The following is a 17,031-nucleotide window of genomic DNA, read 5'->3' on the forward strand; positions in this document are numbered from 1 at the left end:
ACAAATCACGATCCTGACACTAAAAAGGAAAAAAGACCAAAAAAAACTTGAAATTTGCGGCATTTGGGGAGCAAGCAACCAGGATCAAACGGTATTTCAACATGCCAAAAAGACAGTTGCATTTACTGTCTTTTTTCAAAAAGAATGAAGATGATTCAAAATGAGTCAGAAAAGCACATAGAAAAGAGAGAAAAAAAGGAAAGTCCCACAGCATGGCAAGTGGGCATTTGCGTTTTGTTTTCAGCACCATTTTCAGTATATGTTCTGGGACCTGTCCCCATGCCGTCATCCCTGCACTGTCATACGTACTTTGCGTTCCGGCACCTTATGATTTACAAATTAAGCACTGGCGAAGGCTGATGACATGCGCACACACGCATACCTAGGGACAGTTTAGAGCACAGGTGTCAAACAGATTCCAGAAAGGGCCAAGTGGGTGCTGGATTTTGTTCCAACCGATACCGCGCAGAGAGTTTAACCAATGAACTTTCTGCTGAAACAAGCAGCACCTGACAAAGATTAACTGATTACACATGTAAAAGATGTGATTGGTATAAAGGTATCCTCTTCATTGGTTGGAAAGCAAACCTGCACCCACTTGGCCCTTTCTGGAATCAGTTTGACACCTGTGGTTTAGAGTGTTCGATCAGCCTACCATGAATGTTTTGGGGATGTGGGGGGGGGGGGGGGGGGGGGGGGGGCGAGTACCCGGAGAAAACGCACGCAGGCACGGGAAGGACATGCAAACTCCACACAGGAAGGCCGGACCCCGAGATTGAACCCTTAATCTCGGAACTATGAGGGGAGCGTGCTAACCACTGAGTGTGTGAAAGCTTTTGTGTTGTATTGTGTGTTATATTTCTTGTAATAGTACCTGCAGTATTTACTAAGGATTTAGCGTAGGCTTTTGCGCTGTGGAACAAATTAATCCGAAATATAATGTACTCTTATGGGAAAATCCTGCTTGACAGATGACCATTTCGATTTACACACCAGGTCCTGGAACGAATTAAGGTCAGATGTAAAGGTTCCACTGTAGTTTGTTAGGTTCCAACACATTTCACAGACGTTATCACATGACTACTCAAGCTCATAGCAAACACTGAGTGTCAAAGGACAAGCTGACTTCGGCAACAATTGATCACTGGCTATTTAATCTCGCTGTTTGTGCTTTAAAGTTATATTCTTTTGTTTCATATACCATTGTGTTGCACATTGTGGTGTGTGTATTACATTTATAGTCAAGGAGTTACATTTTTGCACTGCTGCGAGAAGGGATTATTAGAGTACTGTGTGTATTATCTTTTTATGATGAATAATTTTTTCGCAATATGAAGTGAAATAATCTTCAAAAAACTGCTAGTAAAATTAATTTTTTTCAGATATGATTTTTTTCGTGTACCGAAGCTTTCATATCTCGAGCTACGACTATTAGTGTATCAGTTTTTGTGTAAAATTAAACATGCATATAATACTTGCAATATGCATGTTTTAGGTTGGTAAATGAGATGTTTGTTTGACCAATTAGATGCCGTGTCGCAAATTGTGTATTTATTCCCAGTGTTGCGCAGAAGCATCATGGCCTCACAATATTTACCACCAGCAGGAGACCTAATAACGTAGCAAGTGAGTTTTTCTGTGTTTACATAACGTGTTGTAAGTACATATTTATGTTTGTGCGTCAAGCTACTCTGTATGGCGAGACACTTTTAGGGACTACAATCTATTGAAAATTTCCAATACTGTGTATACGTGTCTTTGAGTACCCCACAGAGTGGGAACTTTCAAATGCAGTATTACTAACACTTCCTGAAGTGTATTTATTCTATATTTTCAAATCAGGAAACACTAAGTGAGTATTTATTTTTCCATTATTTCAAGAGATGGTTTTCAGTTCTAGAACTATTTGCACTTTTTATTTTATTTTAGCCAAAATAAAAATACATCTTATGTGGGGGCTGTATCATAGGCGGGGTTTGACTTTTGGGGCAGGGGGGGGCACAACAACTTGATGACCCCGAAATGCAGTGTCAGCAATAAAATTAACTTACAAGAATATTTATAATAATAAGTTGAAAATGAGCGTTTGTTTCTCATTATTCTTGAGGGGAATTCTGAATCAGGCTGCTTAGGCTATACTTTCGCCAAGATCGTCATTCATTGAATATGGTACGCCCACCGGTGTCATGCCAATGTAATTACCCCAGTCAAAAATTGTATCCCCTGGGGGGAGCCACTGTGCTACACCGATTTGCTTGATTTCCATGTTTTGGTGATGTAGTTATCTATGACGTTTTACAACATGGCACATCAAAAAAAAAAAAAAAAAAAAAATCCTGTAATATAACGTAACATACGTACTGAACGTTAAAAAAAAAATCAATGTTTCACTGTTTTACTCGTAGGATGACCTATAACTGTTATTACTGTAATTTAGGTCCTGTATGGAGTTTCTCCATGTTAATCAATGTTGATATCCAAAATATATAACTGTGGTTCTTTTCTGGCTTCAATAATTGTTTAAGTAGACATAAATGTGTCTCCCGCAGCCAGGGGATACAATTTTTGACATGGGTTACTACATTGGCAAGACACCGGTGATGGCTCTGTTGTACAATTAGCCTCCTTAGTGGGGCAAATTGAAACTCTTGCCACCATTTTGATGGTGCTCTGTGGCGTTTCATGGTCCACATTTTCAATCCTTGGTTCTTGCTCAGTAGTTGTTGTCGCTTTTGAAAGCTTAGGTTTGAAAAAATTGCGTATATCCATCTTGCCTCTTCGGTCCTTGGGGTGGTTTTGGCTAAGCAAAGCAAATGACCGTTTACGGTGCTAGTCACATGATTTGTATGAAAAATAATTTTGACCCATTATATAAATATCGTTTTTTTGTTCATTCATTTTTGTTTTATTGTTTTACTTTGATAGACAATATTTTACCAGAAAAAAATCTTTATTTTAAAATCATGTACTGTATAGGAAAGTCAATTACATTAAATGACACTTTTCGGCCACCAGGGGGGGCCTGGCCCAAGAAGCCGCAAGAAGCGTGTGTTTGTCCATTGCAACTTGATTGACACGGTGCAGCGCCGCTCGAAAGTTTGGCTTGAAACAATAATAATGTAAAGGTGGCTGCACGACCAATATGATTAAACACCTCCGGCTGCATGGAATACAAGTGCCGAGTGCCAAGTGCATTGCTTAGTGGCTCGTGTTTGACACAGTTCGCCAAGAGAAACAGGTAAGTAAAAAGATCAATTACGTCGGTCTTCTGCCTGCCCCGTAAACCGAACCCGGATTAAGCGGTGGGTTGGGTGGTTGTATGGGTGGATGGATAGATGGAATAGTACGAGAATTCGTCTTATTTTTACGTCGGGCCACGGTAGATATCACATGTATATAGAACTAGATGTGAAATGACAGACTCAGCGGCGTTGGCACATGTATAGAGAACTAGGTGTGAAAAGACACACTCGCCGGCTTTAGTAAACAGCCGCCATCTTAAAGAAGTAGACTTCTCCAGATATATAGCCTATATAAGCAGTTATGTACTTTTCGTAGTACGTTGCAGCCGCCATTAAAATCAACAATATTAAGATCATCAAATTATAATCAATAGAAGAATTTACACTAATGCTTCCTTGTAGCTCCCACCTAAGGTACATGTATGGCCAAAGAATATGTGTAAATGTTTTCTCTGTGAGCTTTTGAAAATAAACATCTTTGTGAAAATGCACTCCTGTGGAAAGAAACTTCATCACTTTCAAGTGCAAAGACTGATATTTATATATACACAAGTTAAAAATAGCCCTGTGAAGTTCATATGATTAAAAAAAAACTGAGAAGTTAAGACATTAATAAAAACGATGCCATTTTTTTGCCCCAGGCCTTAAAAGAATCGGAATACAGAATCGTTCAGAACTGGAATCGAAACCATTCAATTTCCAATGATGCCCAACCTTATTAACTGCTAATGGATAACAGTTAAAAAAAAAAGTGTAATTTAACATTGAAAATGGCAGTATTTTAATTTGATAAAAAGGTTACCAAGGTTACCAGCTGGCCAGCGCTAACTGACTTTGACCGTTACTTCAGTCGATCCCTACAAAAAAGGATGTGTTGTCTATTTTTACAAGTAAACTGTGAATTAACGTATGTTAGAACAAAAAAGAAATTCACAACTTTGATGTTTTTTTCTATTTATTTTGCACTTTAATAAGAGGTGATTTTTAGTTTTAGTCAATAAATTTTCAAATGCTATGATTAAAAAAAGCCTTTTTGCTTTTCTTGTTGTACCAAACTGTGACCCTCGTACAGAGGTACGTACCAAAACATTACCCACGTAACGTTGCACCTCTAGGCAAGGCAAGAGAATTTATATAGCACTCAACCCATTTCAAAATGCTTTACATCAGATAAAGATCCAAACAGAGATAAAATGAAACGTAAAAATCACATTAAATAAAAAAAATTAAAAACAAAGACTGAGGATGTCCCGATCCGATCATGTGAACGGAAATCGGGCCGATGGCGCCATTTTTTAGATGATCGGAATTTCTTTTTTAGTAATTGATAGTTTCGTTTTCATGCCTCCGGGACAATCAGTAAGACCTGGTGCATCTATAGCCTGTCCGTCCTGGGAGTGGATCCCTCCTGACTGTGGTTCTCCCCAAGGTTTTCTCATTTTTTCCAAATGGTTTTTGGAATTTTTCCTTGCAGACATGGAGGGTCTAAGGATGGGGGTTGCCCAGGACTTGAACTTAATTAATTCATCTACTGTTTCTGACTGTGTATCATATTGCCTCTGCAAAGCCCTTTGAGACAACCTTGTTGTGATATAGGGTTATACAAATAAAATTGAATTGAATAGTTTAACTATACCGTAATTTAGCACTAGAGGGAGCAACGTAAGTACAAGCAAGATTAGGCAGGTGAACAACATATAGACAAAAAAACAACAGTAAAAGCAGCGCGCCTTCAAATGGGGGTTGCACGGAACAGTAGATGGGGGAATGCACCTGACAGTTGCTTGCAATCCGCCATTAAGCTAAATTTCGGAGTTCTTTTTTATATTTAAAATAAAGAATATGTATATATATATATATATATATATATATATATATATATATACACATACACATATATATCACATTTTTTCATCAGGAGAAAATACTTTCTAACTTGTAAATTTTAAAGCAAGTACTTTTGTACTTGAGTATTTTTTCTTAGACACTTGTACTTTTACTTAAGTATTTTTTAGCCTCTGTATCTGTACTTTGACTTAGAGTAAAAAATGAAAAATAAAAAAAGTACTTCATCCACCACTGGTGACGTCACAATGTCATAAATTTCAAATCTGTTTGTTGCAGAGTTGTTTGACTTACAAAAGCAAGTGCAATTTCTAGGTCATGCCAGTCCGGTGCCTCTCGTGCACGCCTCTGGTTGCAGGGCCAAGGAGCCATGAAGATGCTAATGGTTCTTTATAGCGGTGTGCTGGATGTATTCAATTAGAGGTAAAGCTGCCTAGCACAGAACAAAATGCAAAGTACATTTGGGAAAAGCAATTCAGGGCATTCATTTATTGATGAGCTTCCTTGTGCAGGGCAATAATATCCGTGACTCCGCTTCATGGGCAGCTTTGACCTAACAAGGATTTGAGCGATATGTGTGCCATTCTCAACCAGCATGGCGTGTTGTAAGAAATAACTCTGTGTGGCATGGATTTTAATAATTTCTTGCTTATTTGGATGAAAATGAACCATTAAGAATCATCAGTAACATTTCAGTTGAATGCTTTTTATAACAGTGTCATAAGACCATCATAAGCATGACATGACACCTGTCATGAATACTTGTGTCATTCAGTAAATCATGTCATGTAAGCCTGTCGCGTTATGCAATAAGTCAAATTATCGCACAGTAAATAAAAATGAAGGCGATAATTATCCCGGCTGCATTATATCTGGTTGCATGCGTGCGTGCGTGCATACATTTGTGCGTGTTGATTGCATGAGACTCCAGTAGCTTTCACAGATGTTTATTGGCCATCAAAACGCCGTAGAATAAAAGATCAGACATACAAGTTAAGGAAACACTTCTGTATTAAACATTGTAAAACGTTAACATTGCTACATTGAGGCTAATGGATAAAAGACAATGTACTAACCACTTTCGTCTGGTATACAACATTGGCAGTCTTCTTTACAATGCAAAATTGTGGTTAAATGGTGACACTTTAAACATGAAAACTCGCTGGATTAAAGAATTTGCAAGCGATGCGAATAAAAGAAAAAAAATTATTACTGATACAACATTCATGACAAAAGCGAAGATTTCAAAATAAAAGCACGTCATGTTAAGATTTCTGGAGGCAATCTACACTTAGAAAAAAATTAAAATGACACCCAATATGAAAATTCTGATTGACAATGATAATATATAATAATAAATTATAATAATTTGGCTTCAAATTTGTTGCATGCACACTTTGCAGACATTTTGAACCAAATCAACACTTTTAAAGGGCTCTAGTTGGCAGACAACAAAAATGAGGGAATTTCTCACCTATTTCATATTCTGCACCTAACTAGCTTTAAAACGACTCAATAAGCATTTTTTAAATATTTATAAATTTTAATGTAGTTTGTGTTTAAGAATAACAATTTATTGCATTTGAATAGGTGATTCATTAGGATGTATTGTCACTATCTTCATGGTTGAATAGGTTAAAAAACAAACAGGCAATAACATCGCATCTCGGCAATAATTTATGAGACAATATATCGCCTACTAAAATTTGTTGCTCAATGTCAAGTATGTCACAAGTTGACATTGTTTCAAATGGGCTAGGAATTTCATCAAACCGAATAATCTCATACAATCTAATCACAAACCACATAGTTGACAAAGTTTTATCAGGTCAACACACTGATTTTGATGCAATACACACAACAGTGGGGGGGCGGGTGGGGGGGGGGGGGGGGTGGGACACTCCCTCCCTGCAAGGTCATCTTTGAAGTCCCACTGTCATATGAGAAGATACTTTATTGAATTAAATAGATTGCACATCATTGAGCCGGAGCCATTTCGACAGTTAGAACCCAATTTTCCCATTACCTGGGAATGATGATAAAAAGACGTTTACCAATATTATTGCTTTAACATTGTGGCGATCAGATTTTTAGTTACTTTTGGAACATTTTACTTGCTTTGTATCAAAATTATTGAATTTTTATCTTTTCACAAAAACCTTTTTTCTAGCTTGAGATTTTCGTAAAATTTACACCTACTACTGTTGATAACTCGAGAATACAGTGGTATGAAAAAGTATCTGAACCTTTTGGAATTCCTCACATTTCTGCATAAAATCATCAAATGTGATCTGATCATTGTCAAAATCACACAGATGAAAATACTGCTATAACTATTAACTATTTTATATTTTAATAAGGATAGTATGCAAACAATGACAGAATGGGGAAAAATAAGTGAACCATCACATTTAGTATTTTGTGCCCCCCCCCCCCCCCCCCCCCCCCTTTGGCAACAATAACTAAGCTTCCTGTAGCTGCTGATCGGTCTGGCACATGGATCAGGACTAATCTTGGCACATTCTTCTCGACAAAACTGCTGTAGTTCAGTCAGATTCCTAGGATGTCTGGCATGAATCGCGGTCTTGAGGTCATGCCACAGGATCTCAATGGGGTTCAAGTCTGAACTTAGACTTGGCCACTCCACAACATATATTTTGTTCTTCTGAATTCATTCTGAAGTTGATTTACTTCTGTGTTTTGGATCAATGTCTTTTTGCAGCATCCATCCTCTTTAGCTTCAACTGTCTGACAGATGGCCTCAGGTTTTCCTGCAAAACATCCTGATAAAGTGTTGAATTCATTCTTCCATTAATGATTGCCAGTTGTCCAGGCCCCGAGGCAGGAAAACAGCCTCAAATCATGATGCGCCCTCATTTTTGCGAATATTAAACGAGCAAAAATGTGTTTTTTTTTGAGAGCAGTTGTTTCCTCCGTGGAGTTCTCCCATGAACTCCATTCTTGGCCATAGTTTGACATATAGTTGATGTGTGCACAGAAATATTGGACTGTTCCAGTGATTTCTGTAACACTTTAGCAGACACTCTAGCCTTCTTTTTTACCTCTATGAGTATTCTGCGCTGAACTCTTGGCATCATCTTTGGTGGACGGCCACTCCTTGGAAGAGAAGCAACAGTGCCAAACAACTTCTCTGACTGTCGATTGATGAACATCCAGACTTTTAGAGATTGTTTTGTATCTTTTCACAGCTTTATACAAATCAACAATCCATGATCACAGGTCTTCAGACAGCTGTTTTGAACGAACCATGATGCAAATCAGACAATGCTTCTCATCAAGACAATTCTTACCAGGTGTGTGTTTTATAGTGGGCAGGGCAGTTTTAAACCACTCAGTGATTGGGCACACACTTGACTTCAGTTGTTTGGTAAAAATTGGTTTCAATTGCTCTTTAAGTCTTCTTAAGCAGAAGATTCACTTACTAATTTCCCCCCCATCTGTCATTGTTTGCATGCATGCTATCCTTATTAAAATAGGAAAACCTAAAGTGTCTGCTTTAGTTAAAGCAGACACTGTATTTTTATCTGTGTGATTTTGAAAAAGATCAGATCACATTTGATGGTGATTTTATGCAAAAATGTGAGGAATTACAAAAGGTTCAGATACTTTTTCATACCACTGTAGAAGAGGGAATTTTTTTTCCCCTGATGAAAGAACACCATCTCATCCTTTTTCATTCCACATTTAGCACACAACAGTTCACATATCGGTCATAATACAATAAAAATAAAAAATCTTGTTTTTAGTTTCACCAGAACAATGCTGGGATGTTAAAAGAAGGATCAACATCAGATTCCTCCATTGTCCAAAACTATTTTGTTATGTAAACAAAACTGGATAAGCCTGTAAACTCGCCGTGTCGTCATCGGCATTGCCGGAATTCTTCCAGTAAGTCAAGTTTCATTTTCTCCATTGGTAAGTCCCTACATCTACCTTTATATTGGACGTCCTATCCATAACATGTTTATAACCAAGAACTTATAAACGTGATATAATGGATTAAAAAGAAACTAAATTCATACTTAAAATAGAAAATAGAAATAGGAAAAAATATCGTCAGGCGATATTTCGCGATCCTTTATGTCTTGACCCGAGTATTTAATTTTTTTTCGAATGTCGACACTTTAGATACTTCTAATGTACCACAAGCCAACAAACTATACATGTCCCTGTCCGATCACTCTCCGTCATGCTGCTTTTCTTGTAGTTTCTTACAGTTTTATTGTGAATTTAGGAATATTAATGCCAAAAAATATAATTTGAGACTAAAACACACGGGTCAGAAAATTATTCTAGGATATTTTTCAAAAGAATTACTTAAAAAAAAAATTAAAAAAAAAAAAAAAACTCTTTTCTCCTCCTGCTGTGAATTGGAATGAGTATCAATAGTAAACGTCCAATCCATTCAAAGTGGAGTGGTGGCAGCCAATGAACATTCATTCATTCACTGCCATTCCTCCCATTTTAAATGGATTGGACTTCTACGACCGCCAATGCCAGGCAAGAAGTTAATTTTGGGCCATTTGAAGTCATTTCCTGTTGATTTTCGGTCATTTCCTTTTGGGGGATTTATGAGTCACTTCCTATTGATTTTGGGTTACGGAAAAGAAAGTGGCTCGAGAATAGAGGTGGAAACCTCTGGGTAGCTCACGATACGACATACAAGGCTCACGATAACGATCACACTATATGGCGATACAACGATTATCGATACACGGGTCAGGAAATATCACTTATCAAGAGAAAAACAAGTTGTTTTCAGCAGAAGAATGAAAACAATCTTCTGGTTTGAATAGGAATGAGTTTACCCAGGGGTGTCAACAGACTTGCAGGGGCCCAGGGACAAGAGACCACTATATGGTCCGGTACACTGTACAACAAGGGCTGTCGCAAACGACTAATTTTCCCCCGATTAGTCGGCAGACTATTTTAACCATTAGTCAACTAATCTCAGGGTTTCCTCAAGGATTTTTTGAAGCTGTGGTGCTGGGCTGCATCGGAGTCTAACAGCCTCACCATGTCGTGCCACGGTGAAATTTTTTCTTCATGTTATTTTCCCCCAAAGAAGAATCATAACCAAGATTTTTGAAATATTTCATTAGCCAGGCTAATGTCATAGCTACGGTACATATACGTAAAATGCGTAGCTGATTACAGTTACGTTACCCTACGTAATAATACGTTTTTTTTTTCTCGTAGCAATAGTACGACTTACATCTCGTAGTGACCCAGGGGTTGGCAACCCAAAATGTTGAAAGAGCCATATTGACAAAAAAAAAATAAAAATAAAAAAACATACAGTATGTCTGGAGCCGCAAAAAATTAAAAGCCTTGTTTAAGCCTTATAATGAAACCAATACTGGCTGTATGTATCGATATTAGCTATATTTGTCTACTATCAAAATGACTAAGTTGGCTGCAAATACATAATTAGCCTTTATGATTAAAAGTTTATTTTCCCTGCAAGGGATCCTATAGAGAATGACGCACCACCTGACTACTCTGTTGTACGATGCCACGTCAAGTTTAACTTCATTACAATATTAATGAATTGAAAGAATGTTTGTGTCATGTTTGTCCTCCTAGAAACGATATTAAAACAAAAAATATATTTCCGTCCCCCATCTTTTTCCATTTTCAAAAATCTTTGAAAAAGCTCCAGAGCAGCGCTAAAGAGCCGCACATGGCCCAAGAGCCGCGGGTTGCAGACCCCCGTCGTAGTCCTTTTTCCCTTTTATTTGGTCCTAATACATACTACATTAGCACAACAATATTAGTCCTTCTGTCAACGGACCTATTTCAAGGAGTAGGGGGAAGTTCTAATAGCCGTGTAAAGAATTTTACTAGAGTCGGTGAGAAGGTGAATAGTTTTTTTCCCGTTGTTCATGAACTACATTTCCACACAAACGCACATCGAGGAACCATTAACTTAACAAGAAAAGGTATGGGAATCATTTTTCGAGTGTCGCAGAGCTCGCCAAACTTGAAGAAAAGCGCATTTATCAAAGTTTCGTCAGCCGTAATGGCGTATATCCGTCCCCCGAAATAGTCTGATAGCACAGATATAAGTACACCAGCCCCTCGCTCTTTGGGGCCCGCCTCTTGGCGCAAATTAATTAAAACTTTGCTTTCCATCCAAGACGGTTGCCACCGCTCACAAAAAGTCCGATCCAAACTATTGTAATGCCCCGGATATGGGGAAGAAGGAGAGAAGTCTGTATTGGCTTACCCACTTTATTGTGGTTACAATAGTAAAGAAAAACAATAACAAAATAACAGCGGGTTACCACAACATGCGACCGCTATCTCACCCGTTCTCCCATTCTTCCTACTTGCTTCCCCCTGCGTCACAGCTCCACAGTCCAATTGTCTCTTATGGAGGCCGCGCATAGTTACAAACATTACAATACACAATTAATAGGTTGCCACTGAACTCTTCACACTCGGCTGCCGCTGGTTTAAAACGGCCATGAAAAAAAAAAAAAAAAAAAAACATCTAATTTGCAAGGTGTGGTGGCTTTTATTTTGGTCTGGCGGTGCGGCACAATCTGTTGTATGTAGGGGAATCCCTGAATCTAATAATTCTCCCCCTCCCTTTTTTTTTTTTTTTTTTTTACTCATTTAGCAATGAAATTTTATATGACACTTATTAATTCACAAAAACATTTTGGAACACTTAAATTATTTATTAAAGTACAAATAAACATGTAAAGAACAACAATAATCACAAAGAAACAATGAAGTCATTTGCTGATAGCATTAACTATTGCAAAAAAATGGAACGTAAACAGATTCAGAACACTGACTTCGCCTTTCCAACATGATTCAAAACAATTCTTAAAATATTTAGCATTAATATTATAGTATACTACTATATTTAATAGTAGTATAATAATTATCATTGCCAATCAGATTTTTCATATAGGGTGCCATTTTAAAGCTATTCTTATTGTAGAATCTGAATTCTGAAGTATGTGGGATTAACTCCAGAAATAGTTAGTTATTTATATGACGAACATCACGTGCTTTTATTTTGAAACGTTCACCGGAAGTACGTTCTCTAAACCGCTAACAGCTTTACACTCCGCAGCTTTACACTTTTTGCCATTGCCTGTGGTATCTAGATTTTTTTTCCCCATTTTTTTTAGTTTACAAATGCTGTTAGCCAGTGATTTTTCATGTTTGACCTTTTAACGCAAGTTTGCGTTTTGGAGAAGACTGCCAATGTTTTATAGCAGGCTAAAGTAGGTTGTCTTTTATCCCCATTAGCCTCAATGTAGGAATGCTAACGTTTACATTGTTTAATGTACATGTTTCCTTATTTTGTATGTTTGAACTTTAATTTTACGGCGTGTTGATGACCAATAAACTTCTGTGAAAGGAACTGGAGTCTCGCATGCAATCAACACGCACGTGTACACGTATGCATGCGACGATAAGACGCAGCCGTGAAAATTAGCGCCCTCATTTTTATTTACCGTGCGATAAATGGACTCATTGCATATTGTGACAGGCTTAGCAACTCCAATAAAACATGTCAGTTAGTTAGTTAGTTAGTTCGGTGGACTAACAAACTGGGTGACAGCGCTTTATTCACGGCCGACGTGCAGCCAAGCTTGGCATTGAAGAGACAGGACACAACAGTGTACACTCATTTGTTTTGTTGAAATAAGTCAATGTTTTGGCCACTCTGGTTAGCTTTTTTGGCTTTGTGCCGCTTTCCCCGCTTGCATACTAGGCGTCCGACATTTAAAAAAAAAAAAAAAATCTCCCGAACCCCCACTTAAAAGAAATTTTGGCTGATTTTAGGTCATTTCATGTTGATTTTGGGTCACTTCCTTTTCCTTTTGGAACAATTCCGGGGTCACTTTCCGATGATATCAGGGCATTTACAAGTCACTTCACCTTGATTTTAACGGATAAGATCAAACGGATTGGACGTTTTTGGCCGTCAGTGGGAGCCAATGAGTTCAGTTTGGGAGCATTTACGGGTCACTTCCTATTGATTTTGGGGGGCATTTACAGGTCACGTCCTGTTGATTTTGGGTTACTGAAAAGGAAAAGACTCAAGAATGTTCCTATATGAATAGGAAGTGACTCAAAATTATCAGTAAGTAAACTGTAAATGCCCTAAATCACAGGTGTCAAACAGATTCCAGAAAGGGCCAAGTGGGTGCTGGATTTTGTTCCAACCGATACCGCGCAGAGAGTTTAACCAATGAACTTTCTGCTGAAACAAGCAACACCTGACAATGATTAACTGATTACACAAGTAAAAGATCTGATTGGTATAAAGGTATCCTCTTCATTGGTTGGAAAGCAAACCTGCACCCACTTGGGCCTTTCTGGAATCAGTTTAACACCTGTGCCCTAAACTGATCAGGAAGAGACCTGTGAATGCCCACAAGACTGGCTGCAAATGCTTTGCTTTCAGTGTTTTTGACAGCGCTAGACGTCCAAACCTGTCAAAATGAATTGGAAGCATAGGCGGAGTTTGACTTTTGGGGCACAACATGTTGATGACCGCGAAACGCAGTGTCAGCAATAAAATTAATAAGTTGACATTGAGCGTTTTTTGTTTCCTATCATTGTTGAGGGGAATTCTAAATCAGACTGCTTAGGCAATACTTTTCGCCATGATCGTCATCCATTGAATATGGTACGCCCGCCGGTGTCATGCCAATGTAGCTACCACAGTCAAAAATTGTATCCCCTGGGCGGAGCCATATGGAGGTAGATCTGTGTCTTTATTATTCAATCAAAAAAAAAAAAAAAGTTGCTTCGAATAAAAAAAAGTTGCTTCAATCAAAATATATATTTTCAATGGTGTACCGCAAGCAACACGTCACTTCCGCTCATTAATATTCATGGCATTAGCTACTGTTGCTAAGCTGGGACAAAGCTAGGACAAGCCGCCGTTTGTCCCTAATAGGAAATGAATGAAAATCGTGTACGAAGGAGATGTTTACAGCGCTACACCTACCAATTCTCTCCGAAAATGATGTGCCTGGTGCCAAATTGACTGGCATAGATGTGGAAGAACATAAAAATGTTCAGTTAAAGAGATGGCTTTAGTGTCGAAGGCTGAAAAAGACAAAAAAAAAAACGAGCCGACCTAAGCATAGGTTTAGCTTTAGCTTTTTTTTTTTTTTTTTTTAATCGACGCGACTGACAATGACATTCTCCGGTTTCAACAAGCTATCCTTTACCATCAGCCCTGTCTTTCTTATATATCCTCTGGTTGTCCTACATCTCTTACCGTTCTTGGGGGTAATTTAGTTAGCTTTGTGTAGCGATCGCAAATGCTACTCAGTGACAGCCAACGAACACTTTTAATTTTTTCATTGATAACACATCTTAATCCTATAATTTATTTACACTTCCCCCTTACTAAAGTTTTTATATAAATATAACAGAAACGGTAACAGTGGCAGTCAGATACCATTGTAATTTTTTTCAGGTCATTCATTGTCAGACAGAAGCAGTACGGCACAACGTTACGCTAAAAAAATTAAGTAAAAATATAAAAATGGCTTACCTCTTTGTCCTCTGAAAGACCATGCCAACCCAACATAATGTTTACTGCATATGAAACGTGAATGGATTCGCCGAGCTGGTGTTAAAGTCCGCGCAAGTTGATTTGGTTTTCACATTTTTTCTTCCCGAGTTTTTGGTTTCCGGGAACGTATGAAGAAAACATCCTTCATGGTCGTAATGTCTAGAGCCGTTTCTACAAGTTCCAAAAAAGCAATGCGTGATTGGCATGTTCGTTTTTGAAAGATTACTGGCGAAAAGTAGCACTTTTTACGTTGGGTCTATGCGAGGGCGGGTCTATAATGTCCCACTTCGGCTTTACTTCCGCTTTACGATGCGACGTCACGGTCTAAAAATAGCCTGCGTGCGGTACACCATTAAAAAAAAAGTCGCTTCAATTAAAAAAATGTGTCTGAATGCAAAAATAAATTTGAAACTGGAAAAAAAAAGCATGTGAAAGCTATTTTTCTTTGAATGATTTTCTTTTGGGATTTTTTTTTTCTTTTTGAAGCAACTTTTTTGAAAAAGTAATGTTGAAATGTTTTCGGGCCACATTTTGGGTCGGATGTTTTTGTCTTTATTATTCAATCAAAAAATAAGTTGCTTACAAAAAACATTTTCAAAAAGAAAAATTACTTCAATCAAAAAATGCAATTTTTTAATCATAGAAAATGTTTTTAAATGCGAAAACATATTTGAGATTGAAAAATTTGCATTTGAACACTTAATTTTCCATTGAAAAAGTTTGATTGAAGCAATCCTTTTTGTGTTTGGGCCATTTTATGGGTAGGACATTTGTTTTTTCTAAATCATTCAGTCCACCAAAAAGTTGCTTCAATCAATTTCAAGAAAAAAAAATCATTTGAATTTTATTATTTTTTTTTTTTTATTTTAAATTGTATGCAAAGCAAATGACCTTCTAAGGTGCTAGTCACATGATCTGTTCAAAAAAATAATTATGACCCATTATAAAAATATATTTTTTGTTCATTTCATTCATTTTTGTTGCATTTGTATTGCTTTACAACTTTTGTATATATAGGACAGTCAATTTCAAGCATTAACACTTTTCGGCCACGGGGCGGGGGGGGGGGGGGGGGGGGGTGCTGGCACCCCTTAAAATGGTTGGAAGTCTAGCGCCGTCAATGGCAGCCAGTGAGCCAACATTGTTCTAATGGAAGATTTTGGTGACGCTGTTGCTGACGTACGCAGAGGTTACTGACAACTCTCCTATAAGTGCACGGCCATAAATTAAACAAATACACACCATAACAAGTTTTACCGCAGATGACAGTGATTTCCCAGGCATTAAACGAATCATCTGGAAATTTAAAACCCACTGCAATTTTCCATTTATTTAATACTTCGATTATTCGGATTTTAAATTTAAGACTTTTTAAAGACCCGCGGGGACCCTGTGAGAACTGTGAACTGTCTTACAATAAAACCAAATGACAAATCTTGAAACGAGGAATTACTTACGGTTCTGCGTCGATGCTTTCCAATGCCGCAACATAATTTGCGGGTATATAGCCCGTTTTGGACGCTGAAATCCCAGTGTGCGCTTTGGCGTACCACCAGTCACCTCCATTTTTACTCAGAGCTTCCAAAATGTCACCTGCGTTAAAGCTTAAGTCTTCCTCGGTGCGCGCAGAGTAGTCATAAAGCGCGACAAAACGATTCTCGACGGCGTCGGGACTCCTCAAGCGCGCCTGAGTTTTTTGGACAGCTACTGGGTTTTCAAAGTCGACGTCATCTTCTTTTTTCGGAGTGTTTTTGGTGATTCCTCTTGGGTTTGGTTTCTTAAAACAAGTGAGAACGCTCTCCCAACAACCTGAAAACTTCGTTTTAATATCCATGGTTTTAGTCAATCACAGCGGCTATTCATTTTGAGTATATTGTCCAGTCGGCTCCTCTCCAAATACCCAATTTAATACTCTGAAGTCAGGAGGAAAAAAGGCTTGTAGAGCTGCATAATTCGTTGGTGAGTGTCAAGAGCGACAAATCACCTGCACTTGATGAGGGCGGGTTGCCAGATTAGAACAAAAGTCTCCAATCCAGTCATACTGTAAAACACGCCCAATTCATAAATAACATCCTCCCATTCAAGATTTTCCTCCTTATACAACACCATGTCATTTTCTGTATCATAACCAGAAAAATAATGTCAATTTTTGTGGTTCATGAGGACCAGAATCGACCGTGTAAAGTGAAGAACCACTAAGTAATGTCATGACCCCACTACTTTTAACACTTTTTTTTTTTTTTCCATATACTGTAATATCAGTAAGTGTATGTAAAACCCTGTAAATTCATGTTATCATTAGAAAATTTTTAAAACAATAGTTTGAAATGTGTAGATAAAATATTAATAATTTAAATAACTTAT

At 37.8% G+C, this 17,031-nt stretch overlaps 1 protein-coding gene across 1 annotated transcript in view; it reads right to left on the minus strand.

Annotated features, from left to right (window-relative positions):
* Positions 1-16,672, minus strand: part of frk (fyn-related Src family tyrosine kinase) — a 51,693-nt gene extending 35,021 nt beyond the window's left edge. The window contains exon 1 of the mRNA XM_057822533.1: positions 16,125-16,672. Coding sequence (XP_057678516.1) covers positions 16,125-16,501 — 377 coding nt within the window. The 5' untranslated portion in view covers positions 16,502-16,672. The remainder of the gene's footprint in view (positions 1-16,124) is intronic.
* Between the last annotated feature and the right edge of the window lie 359 nt (positions 16,673-17,031).

The sequence above is a fragment of the Corythoichthys intestinalis genome, chromosome 19, assembly GCF_030265065.1.
Source record: "Corythoichthys intestinalis isolate RoL2023-P3 chromosome 19, ASM3026506v1, whole genome shotgun sequence".
In the NCBI taxonomy this organism is placed as follows: Eukaryota; Metazoa; Chordata; class Actinopteri; order Syngnathiformes; family Syngnathidae; genus Corythoichthys; species Corythoichthys intestinalis.